At 40.6% G+C, this 11,637-nt stretch overlaps 1 protein-coding gene across 5 annotated transcripts in view; it reads right to left on the bottom strand.

Annotated features, from left to right (window-relative positions):
• The window catches only part of LOC139389317 (phosphatidylinositol 4-phosphate 5-kinase type-1 beta-like), a 75,996-nt gene that overhangs the window by 24,798 nt on the left and 39,561 nt on the right, over positions 1-11,637 (bottom strand). For 3 of the 5 annotated variants that reach the window (XM_071135970.1, XM_071135971.1, XM_071135972.1), the window contains 4 exons: positions 10,804-10,889; positions 6,527-6,595; positions 5,390-5,520; positions 592-709 (listed from right to left, as the gene is read on the bottom strand). In XM_071135970.1, coding sequence (XP_070992071.1) covers positions 592-709; positions 5,390-5,520; positions 6,527-6,595 — 318 coding nt within the window. In that variant the 5' untranslated portion in view covers positions 10,804-10,889. The remainder of the gene's footprint in view (positions 1-591; positions 710-5,389; positions 5,521-6,526; positions 6,596-10,803; positions 10,890-11,637) is intronic. The other 2 variants (XM_071135969.1, XM_071135968.1) reach the window with 1 other exon arrangement.

Raw genomic sequence — 11,637 nt, 5'->3', positions numbered from 1 at the left:
ACAAGTTATATTTGTATGATTTAGCATAATTAATTAATCATTACCATTTTGTTTCATTCATATCACTGACCAATACTAGTTCATAACATGTGACAGACAAACACCTCACAAGGCTTCTTCTCTCTAAACTGAGACCTTGAAACTGAGATATATTTCATTCTCAAAACAAGGTCTGGGCGTACTGACAAATTACAGCTGCTGATAGTGAGGATTCGTTAAGTCAGCCACTTGCATGAACACAGAAATTGGTTTATAGAACAGCACATGAATAGAACACATAAATGAGTTATAAGAAAAGCACATGTATACAATTTCATCACAAGCTCAACAGGTCGCTGGTTCGAATCCCCGAGCTGACTAGGTGAAAAAAATCTGTCGATGTGCCCTTGAGCAAGGCACTTAACTGTAATTGCTCCGGTAAGTCGCTCTGGATAAAAGTGTCTGATAAATTACTAAAATGTATACATGTAAAATACACTTTAGTCACCACTGATCCCAATGAATTTATTGTAGAAAGCTACTGTACATGATAGGTAGGATGAACTCTAACCTATGGGATGTGTCTCGATCAGGTGCAGTGCATAGACCTACCAGGTAGTCATCTGGTTTGATCCCGAAGAGCTCTCGGAAGTAGCGGAATGCAAGTGGGGCGTAGGTTTTGAAGCGGAAGTCTGGGTAGTGGTGCGCCGGTGTCAGGTTGCTCCCTTCACTGATGGAAACAAGACCAACCAGACAACATAGACACAGAACAGTTAGTTAGAATATCCTCACAAACACAAGCAAGTAAGTTTGGACAAAGAAATTTCAGCTGATCAGTTCACAAATGTAGAAAACTATCACTATTACTGATCTAGACTGATATTTTGCAAACAAATATCACACAGTCTCAGCAAAAATGGGGGGGGGGGGGGGGGGGCTATAACTAGAACACAATCTTCATGTCAGAGCATTCAGCCCATTAATGACATTAATACAGTAACCCATGATGGCAAGCCAGATGAACTGGTATTCCAGTGGCACACAGCCCTGTTTAGAGGTCAGAGCCTGGAGAGCGAGAACAGCTCTGATTACCCTAAACAATACTCATACAACACCACACAACACCATAAAACACCTTACAACACAACATCACACCATACAACACAATACCACACCATAAAACACCTTACAACACCACACCATCTTACAACACAATACAACACAATACCACACCATAAAACACAATACCACACCATAAAACACAACACCACACCATAAAACACAATACCACACCACATCATAAAACACAATACCACACCTTACAACACAATACAACACCTTACAACACAACACCTTACAACACAATACAATAGACTAGCACTATGATGATATGAGCTCTGTCTCCAATGAAAGAGAGAGAGACTACATAAGAAACATTTCTGTTTTCCTTTCTTCCTCTCTCTACTATATGAGATACTGGCATGGCTCACATAAAGACTGACCCAGTTTAACATGAGCCTGTAGCTGTGCCAGGTGGAACAGAACACAGGGGGTCTGCTGGGTGATTAGCTTAGCTCCAGATGCTCCTTGAAATCTTTTAGAGAATAACAACTCCCCTAAATCCATTAACAGTGGGTTAACAAGGCTGTGTTTTCCAGGGAATCTCAACGCCAAGCTGCTTTTGAAACCATGTTTTTAGACTCGGCTAAGATGTTGAGCCGTACCGCAGTGCTTTCACTCAGCAACAGGATTTTTAAAAATATTTTTTCTATTTCACCTTTATTTAACCAGGTAGGCTGGTTGAGAACAAGTTCTCATTTACAACTGCGACCTGGCCAAGATAAAGGATAAGCTACAACCTGGCTCCGCTGTGTAACACAATAGTTGTGATTATCAGCCTCCTCCTGAATGAAATCACACTGGTTATGTAGTGTGTGTGGGCAGCAAGGAGAATTACCTCCAGCTGCACAGAGCCATGTGCTGCCTGCTGTGAGTGCAAGGCCTCATATTAGAACCATTTAGACTAAGGAGAACTTCACACAGCTATGACAGTGTCTTTCATAGCGTACTTTTAGAGAAAATACGACTAGACAAGTTACACCAGATAAGCAATGTGAGAGTCAGAAAATGTCTGAGAAATACAGGCATCCAAAACCAGCCTGGGGCTCCCGAGTGGCGCAGTGGTCTAAGGCACTGCACCTCAGTGCTAGAGGCATCACTACAGACCCTGGTTCGATTCCAGGCTGCATCACAACCGGCCGTGATTGGGAGTCCCATAGGGAGGCGCATAATTGGCCCAACGTCGTCCGGGTTAGGGTTTGGACGGGGTAGGTCATCATTGTAAATAATATTTTTTTCATAACTGACTTGCCTAGTTAAATAAAAATGAAATAAAACAAGTAGAGTGAAGGGAACCCCTGGAGATGAGGGAAGTGGAGGAGGACCACCTCTGAGCGCTCTCTGTCGCTCACTCAGTCATGTATCTCTCAGTGGAGAGAGAGAGCGATAGAGGGGGAGGGAAAGAGAGAAAGAGCTTGAGTCAATAACTAGGGCTGTCCTGTTACTGTATGCATGTAGTTACGTTGCCTGTAGTCACATCATGGCTTAACCTTCCTCCACTGGTTCTGTTTGTTTTTCCTCCCTGGAGAGTCTGTTGTCTCTTCTAGCGTGGGTTAAAACACATGGCCTCTCCAGTGTTGCTATTGTCACCTGCCCTCTCAGTCAAAAGATGCCCATGAAGACAAAATGACAACATATTACACACTCTCTGTATGTTTGGCAAAACTCGTTCATTTCAACATTCTGGGGTAGCTATTGCACCTGGGTCAAGTAGAGTCATTTACATTACCCTGCAGTACATACACAGAGTATACAAAACATTAAGGACACCTGCTCTTTCCATAATATAGACTGTACAGGTGAATCCAGGTGAAAGCTATGATCCCTTATTGATGTCACTTGTTAAATCCACTTCAATCAGTGTAGATGAATGGGAGGAGACAGATTAAAGAAGGATTTTTAAACCTCGAGACAGATTGTGTAGATGGGTGCCATTCAGAGGGTGAATGGGCAAGACAAAATATTTAAGTATCTTTGAACAGGGTATGGTAGTAGGTGCCAGGTGCAGAAGATTGTCAAGAACTGCAACGCTGCTGCGTTTTTCACGCTCAACAGTTTCCTGTGTGTATCAAGAATGGTCCACCACCCAAAGGACATCCAGCCAACTTGACACAACTGTGGGAAGCATTGGAGTCAACATGGGGTGAAACTCAATTTTAGGAAAGTGCTCCTAACATTTGGTATACTCAGTGTATGTTGAAATTAGCATAATGATGGTGAAACTCAGTCTGTGAGTATAAACTGACAGCATGTTTGAATATAGTTTCTATTGAAGGACAAAATTTGCATGTCCTGATGTGCCATTTGGAAAGTGACACACAGAAAGCATTTCCTAGTCCAAGTCTCCGCAAGGCTTGAAAGGAAAGAGGCTAGTCAATCAAGAGGTTGAAATTCTTTTTTGATTTACTGTTTTTCATTTGGGAAGGGGTTTGTTGAATTTTTTGATCATTTTGTTCAGGAACAGATTCTCTAGATCAGGAGTGTCAAACATATGGCCCGCGGGCCGGATCAGGTCCAATCCGGCCCGCGGGTGGTTTGAGTAAAAATACATCATAAAAATTATATTTTGGGGGGAGGGGTAAACAAAATCAGTATACTTTAAAATGACTAAAAACGAATGGAAACTGTGTAGACATTTTTATGGACTTAAATTCATACAGCATATTGACTGTGTCCAGCTCGCTAATAATCACCGAAATTAAAGCTAGACAGTCCGGGAGCATCTAAAATTCCAAAAACGATGGATAGAGGACTATTTCTATGCACATTTTGACAGAGATTAAATAATGACACATTTTCAGTGTGGCACTCCGGACCTCATGGAAGACCAAATGTGGCCCCCGGGCAAAATTAGTTTGACACCCCTGCTCTAGATCTTGAGCAAAATGTGTGAGACATAAACAAGAAGCTTATTCAAACAGTGACGTGGTCTGATGGCACTAATGATATCATCTCTTACACGCTGTGTGTGTGTGCTTGTGCGCGTTTGTGTGCTTGCGTGTATTTGGATGCATGTATGTGTGTGTACGTGTTCATGCGTGAGAATTCCTAGGTGTGTGCTGGGTTAGATAATGTGTTTCTTTAAGCTGATGATGTAATTATTAAGATAGAGGATTGTATGGCCCAAGCATGGCACGCAGTACATTTTGCACTCTGGCATTAAGAGACACAGTATGTGGATTCCCAGGGTATTGGGTATTCAATCCACTAGAGAGACTGGGTTCGCACACCAGGACTTCAACTAGCTGATTCATTCTCATGTTAAATGATAGATGCCTTTTTCTATTCTTTGGGATATGAACCCTGGGAATCCATCTCTCTCCGTGCATCAATACTGTTTAAGGAGAACGCCTCCTCCCTCTTGTCTCATGATGTGATCCAGACATGAAGCTATCCTATTTCAGCTAGCAGACAGATTGAGCTCAACCTAAGTTCCTCTTTTCATTCACAGGCTCACTACAGAAAGGCAATGAGTCACTTCACAGCAGCACCCACAAATAGGTTGTAGTGTTTCTAATGGACCTATCATTATGGTTAATCTACTCAGGATGTAAAGCATGTTTTTGTGTGAAAGCGTACGTAAATACAATATATGTGGCTCGTTTCTGGAAACTAGGATTGTGTCGCGTGTCACTAATTCAAAAGTTTTTTGGCAGAAATGCCTTCTGGAACATGTGAACTTCACGTGCCTTAATAACAAACTTGTATGACATCTGTAAATATGAATACAACATTTTAATTATGAGCCAAGTTGGTTTAGCCACAGAAAGACAGGAACCTTCCCGCTAGCCATGATTGGCTGAGATAATGGATGGGCTGGACATGCCAAGAGATGAGTTCGGATTGGTCTGCCATGTAGCATGCTTCTGTCTATAAGAAGAGCTGCTCAGTGTGTGTAGGTAATACTTTCTAAGACAGCTTTTTGGAAAGATATCACAACTGCAAAAGAGTTGCTAATGCTCTCCACTTTCTGGAGGACCGAGTTTTGAAACCAGTGGAATGCCCGGTGGAAGCAGAGTATGATAGCTAAAATTTCTGCGTTTGATTCCATATACACGGAGGGGGTCGAAAAGAGAACACACAGAAGGCTGTTGTATAGAAAACCTGCCTCCGGATTACATCTTCAAACAAAGTGGAATTTATAAACTTCAGAAGCCTTTTAAAACCTCAAATACACTTCTAGTTTTATATTTCCTGCATTGCAGTGAAGTTCTCCTGCAACAAGGTGATCAAATTAAGATTCTACATCTGTAGCATCACTATAATCATCAGTAATGTCCCTGCTCCTCACCTGGGCAGGAAGACACTCTCCACAACGTAGAAGTCCTGCATGAGAACATCTCTGTCAGGTTTGGAGGTCAAGTTTCCCACCGTGTAGCCGATGCCCAACTGGATGGCCCCCTTCAGGGCCGACGACGTGGTCTGAGGGTGAGAGACAACCAAACACACCAATCAACACATAAATCAATCAATCAACAAATCAATCAAGCAATCAACCAATACATTTAATTACAATTACATGTTTATTTGCATGGTGCTTTTTACAAAGATTTTTTTCACAGTGCTAAAAAGGAAAGCAAACTAGGCATAAACTCCAAAGGGCAAGAAGGTAGCAAATTCCCTAGAGATACTGTACTGACAACTCTTTTAGAGGCATGTCTTATAAAGGAGGCAAATGTAAGATGGGCATTCAGGAACATACAATACAGTCAGAAAACAATGTCAGATTCTCTGAAACAAGCACGTTACAGTAATGACATTGAAAGCCAGCTGATGCCAAGATGGCTGGTTATTTTTACAAATTACACTGTTACATACAGTGGGGCAAAAAAAGTATTTAGTCAGCCACCAATTGTGCAAGTTCTCCCACTTAAAAAGATGAGAGAGGCCTGTAATTTTCATCATAGGTACACTTCAACTATGACATACAAAATGAGGAAAAAAAATCCTGAAAATCACATTGTAGGATTTTTTATTAATTTATTTGCAAATTATGGTGGGAAATAAGTATTATAAATATTTTTTTGCCCCACTGTAGCTTCAATAGTTCTGAAAATATCAAATAAATTACTTAGATGTTTCAAATAGCCTGCACTTTTTGCAATAAGCCCTGTTACATTGTGTGCGCCAAAATCCCATCACCACCATTGATGTCTAATCCAAATGAAAATACAGTAAAGCAGCAAATGGACTGTGAGCTTCCCAGGCATGCTACTTCTGAAAGGTTAGGACATCATGTACCAACTGTGTAGAAGCAGGACATTAAAAGGACTTCAAAAATGAAAGCTTCTTGGACTTCATCCTAGCGATGAATGGGAATTCATTCCAACAACACTCACTGTGAAACCTCCCTTCATGGTTCTCATAAAAGGCCAAACAAACCCTGCCAGAGAGAGCAGTGAGGAAGTGTGGCGGAACGAAACTTTACCTTCTTGTATGTTTTCTCTCCGCTTGTGTTCCGATACCCTCCCACTCCATTTTCTGTGGTCGTTGACATCTGATGAGATGAGAGCAGAAGTTGAAGAAACTCACTGGTCACAAGATTAGTATGAAATAAACAGTATTTTCAGGTGCTAAGTCAGTGGTACAGGAATACAGTCAATTCTCACTGACTGAGTAGGAATAAATTCATCTTGGATTATTGCATAATGTTAACTCAAGACACAGCTCACAAAGACAGTTTTTTCCACAACCGTTTTTTCTCAATCCAGACTAGATGAACACAGAGGCCTTCAAGTTTTACTTTGACTAATAGAACCATGTAGATTGATGACGTACGCGTTTTTAATCTAAGGAGAAATTGGCGTGCTAAACTCAAACGTTTGTAGTGACAAAATGTTGTCGGGTGCCGGGTTCAAAAAGCATATAGTGAAGAGTTGAGCAATTGTTTACTAGGCTTGGGCGGTATACCCTATATACGGGGGTATTTGCAAATAGCCACGGGATGGTTTTTCAATACCGTCAAAACTATTTATTTCAAGTTTAAAAAAAAAAAAATAATTATATAAGTAGCTACTTTTGAAGTAAATACAGTGGAAGTTTACATACACCTTAGCCAAATACATTTAAACTCAGTTTTTCACAATTCCTGACATTTAATCCTAGTAAGAATTCCCTGTCTTAGGTCAGTTAAGTAGAGAGAATAATTTATTTCAGCTTTTATTTATTTCATCACATTCCCAGTGGGTCAGAAGTTTACATACACTCAAATAGTATTTGGTAGCCTTTTCATTGTTTAACTTGGGTCAAACGTTTAGGGTAGCCTTCCACAAGCTTCCCACAATAAGTTGGGTGTCACGATCGTCGAAATAACATTCGAACCAAGTGATATGGGTTCCACATCTTTTTTTTCTCGTGAAACGCACAAAACAATTGGGGAAAAAAGCAAACGAAACATGAAGCTATGGAGTGCTCACAGGCAACTACACAAACAGGATCCCACAAAAAAACAGTGGGGAAAATGGCTGCCTAAATATGATCCCCAATCAGAGACAATGCTAAACAGCTGCCTCTGATTGGGAACCATACCAGGCCAACATAGAAATAAAACAACCTAGATTACCCACCCTAGTCACACCCCGACCTAACCAAAATAGAGAATAAAAAGGCTCTCTATGGTCAGGGCGTAACATTGGGTGAATTTTGGCCCATTGATACTGACAGAGTTGGTGTAACAGAGTCTGGTTTGTAGGCCTCCTTGCTCGCACACGCTTTTTCAGCTCTGCCTTACACATTTTCTATAGGACTGAGTTCAGGGCTTTGTGATGGCCACTCCAATACCTTGACTTTGTTGTCCTTAAGCCATTTTGCCACAACTTTGGAAGTATGCTTGGGGTCATTGTCCATTTGGAAGTCCCATTTGCGACCTACTTCCTGACTGATGTCATGAGATGTTGCTTCAATATATCCAAATAATTTTCCTCCCTCATGATGCCATTTTGTGAAGTACACCAGTCTCTCCTGTAGCAAAGCACCCCCACAACATGATGCTGCCACCCCTGTGCTTCACAGTTGGTATGGTGTTCTTCGGCTTGCAAGCATCCCCCTTTTCCTCCAAACATAACGATGGTCATTTTGGCCAAACAGTTCTATTTTTGTTTCATCAGATCAGAGGACATTTCTCCAAAAAGTATGATTTTTGTCCCCATTTGCAGTTGCAAACTGTAGTCTTGCTTTTTTATGGCGGTTTTGGAGCAGTGGCTTCTTCCTTGCTAAGCGGCCTTTCAGGTTATGTCGATATATGACATCGTTTTACTGTGGATATAGATATTTTGTACCTGTTTCCTCCAGCATCTTCACAAGGTCCTTTGCTGTTGATCTGGGATTGATTTGCACTTTTTGCACCCAAGTACATTCATCTCTAGGAGACAGAACGCGTCTCCTTCGTGAGCGGTATGACGGCTGCGTGGTTCCATGGTGTTTATACTTGTGTACTATTGTTTGTACAGATGAACGTGGTACCTTCAGGCATTTGGAAATTGCTCCCAAGGATGAACCAGACTTGTGAAGGTTTACAATTTTTTTGGAGGTCTTGGCTGATTTCTTTAGATTTTCTCATGATGTCAAGCAAAGAGGCGCCGAGTTTGAAGGTAGGCCTTGAAATGCATTCACAGGTACACCTCAAATTGACTCAAATGATGTCATAGCCTATCAGAAGCTTCTAAAGCCATGACATCATTTTCTGGAATTTTCCAAGCTGTTTAAAGGCACAGTCAACTTAGTGTATGTAAACTTCTGACCCACTGGAATTGTGATACAGTGAATTATAAGTGAAATAATCTGTCTGTAAACAATTGTTGGAAAATTGTTGTGACATGCACAAAGGAGATGTCCTAACCGACTTGCCAAAACTATAGTTTGTTAACTTAAAATTTGTGGAGTGGTTGAAAAGCAAGTTTTAATGACTCCAAACTAAGTGTACGTAAACTTCCGACTTCAACTGTACCTGCAGTCAACTTGTGCAATATATAATATGAAGCAGATCATGTTCTTCATTTCACCCGTCACATAATTTTACATTATGAAGCGTACTGTAGTTCCCCAGAACAGTGTTTGTTTGTAAATGACATAAATGGAGAAAGAGGGAGCAGGTGATAACAGCTGTGTATTGACAGGGGTCGTGTTTTATATTGAATGTCAAGTATTTTTTTGCTTCAATACAGTGATTAGGGACGTGCAACTATAGTTTTTCTTCACATAAAATATATTAGTGCAACACATTCAGCAGAAAATAGCTTAATTGTTATCAGATGACAACATAAGTGCAACGCTATTTGGCTGGCAGCCACACACGAAAATGAGTTTACGATTAAAAAGCATGGTATTTTTTCCAAAAACGATCCATGGCCATCATATTTCCAATGTTTATCATAAAAATAATGTAGCCAGCTTCATTTTCTAATGTTTTGTGTAAAGGTAATCTTGCAATTTACTGGCCACACCGAGAAAAGTACCAGAAAAAGTAGCTACACAGTCAGAACTCTGTCTGCCGATACATGATAGAATGTCCATTCCTGAATGTCATCTGAGTGGAGAAGTGCAACTGAAGCACAACATTTGTTTGATGCTGAGCAGAAATTACAATAATTAGCATTTTAGATCTGAGTTTACAAAACGCAGAAAGGTTTTTATTATGCATTTTATCTTTTTTTCCTGCATGAATTCTGCGTTAACGTGACCTCTAAGTTTAACTTGCTAGTTATCTAAGTAAGTGGCTAAATTAATAAGGTGACGGAGCATTATATTGTGTTAGCTTTATACTGTTTTTGAGAAGTCAAAGCCATTTGGATGAGTTACACTACATCCTCGTCGAACATCTCATTCCAAAATCATGGACATTAATATGAAGTTGGTCCTCCTTTTGTTGCTAGAACAGCCTCCACTCCACTCAGGCTTTCCACTAGATGTTGGAACATTGCTGCGGTGACTTGCTTCCATTCAGTCATAAGAGCATTAGTGAGGTTGGGCATGGATGTTGGGTGATTAAGCCTGACTCACAGTCGGCGTTCCAATTCATCCCAAAGGTGTTCGATGGGGTTGAGGTCAGGGCTCTGTGCAGGCCAGGGGTAAGTTGAGTCGTGGGACAGGGTAAGTTAAGCCGCCGACAAACAAAATTCTGCACTGAATTAAATATTTCCACTACTTATTTAAAACCATGTCTATCTTTATTTCCCAAACACAATTCAGTTTTTTGTCTTTTAATAATTTGAATCATATTTTAACACAGGCTTAACACCTAACAAATACTTTGTACTTTTTTAACATAGGCCAGGCCCGGTTGATACTTCATATCCCAGCGATAACGCTTTGCATTATGCCTGGGAAGAAAACACTTAAATTTGCTCAACTTGCCATTGGTTCAACTTACCCAAACATTTTGACTGTATTAGCCCACACCGCTACAAGGGTGCACTTTCATGTTAAGTTTAGGACCTCATATCGAAGTTTATAGTGACACCAACTGATGTATAGAACAATCTCAGATACAAGCATCATGAAACCTTGGTGAAAATCTGTTTTTTTGGACCTACAGTATGCTAGACATTCAGTCATGCTGAATTGCTCCTTAAAGCTTAATTCTTAAGAGGTTGCCTTAATGTGAAGATGTAAAGCTAACACAGTGTATCTACAGTATCTGGTCGTTATGTTGATCAATAAGACCCTGCAGATAGGAGTGTCAGTGTGAAGCAGGTATAATGAGCCCACCTTGCTTAGTGAAAAGCTCTGCCAATGGAATAATGATCACGACCACATCTCTTAGTCATGGGGGTATTTCAATCCACAGAGACCCTCTGGAAGAGGAAAGAGGACATAGAGAAAATACTCCATTACATTACTATCATTACAGAGTGAAAGAACAGTAGAAGAATGCCCTCCGCTTCAATATTAAGCTGCTCTTCTTTCATTTTTCAATAGAAACTTGGAAAAATGTCCACCAGCAAATATTTTTTCATTAACAGGGACTGTTAATACGTTTATTTTAAGTTAGAGGCATTTTTTCGAGTCCCACACAAAAATGCAACAAAGCACCTATGCAAAGCCCTGACTCTGTCACTCAGAAATGTATTCCAGTGGCTGCCTGCTTCCCAGCTGAAAGTCTTTGCCGGTGTGTGTTTAGAATATATGCCTGTTTCATTATTGGAATTGTTTTTCAAGTGGCCTCTGAAAACAATTTCATTTAAATTGTATTTATTTTTTTACATTTCCACCAGTTAACAAATGGATTTAATCTATTTCAAAACCCGAAATGATGAACAATCCTGCAGACAATTATCCATTATTTTAGACGGCTAGACAATAGGGTCTTTCAGTGCATTTATTAGTGAGTTTGCATGGTGTGTGTTTCCTCCCCAGCCCTACTGGCTCCCTGCTGTTGTTCAGGAGCAGAGAAACAATGGTCTCCCTGCTGTCAGTCACTCCACAAATCACCCTCCACACACAGCCATAACAAGATATGATGCTGCAGTCATAACATCAGTCAAACCTCCCTAACATCACTAACACCTCCCCTTTTTTTCCCACAAAGAGGAGCTCTCCTGT

This window comes from Oncorhynchus clarkii, chromosome 30 (genome assembly GCF_045791955.1).
Source record: "Oncorhynchus clarkii lewisi isolate Uvic-CL-2024 chromosome 30, UVic_Ocla_1.0, whole genome shotgun sequence".
NCBI classification, from domain to species: Eukaryota; Metazoa; Chordata; class Actinopteri; order Salmoniformes; family Salmonidae; genus Oncorhynchus; species Oncorhynchus clarkii.
This window is presented reverse-complemented; position numbering and strand designations above follow the sequence as displayed.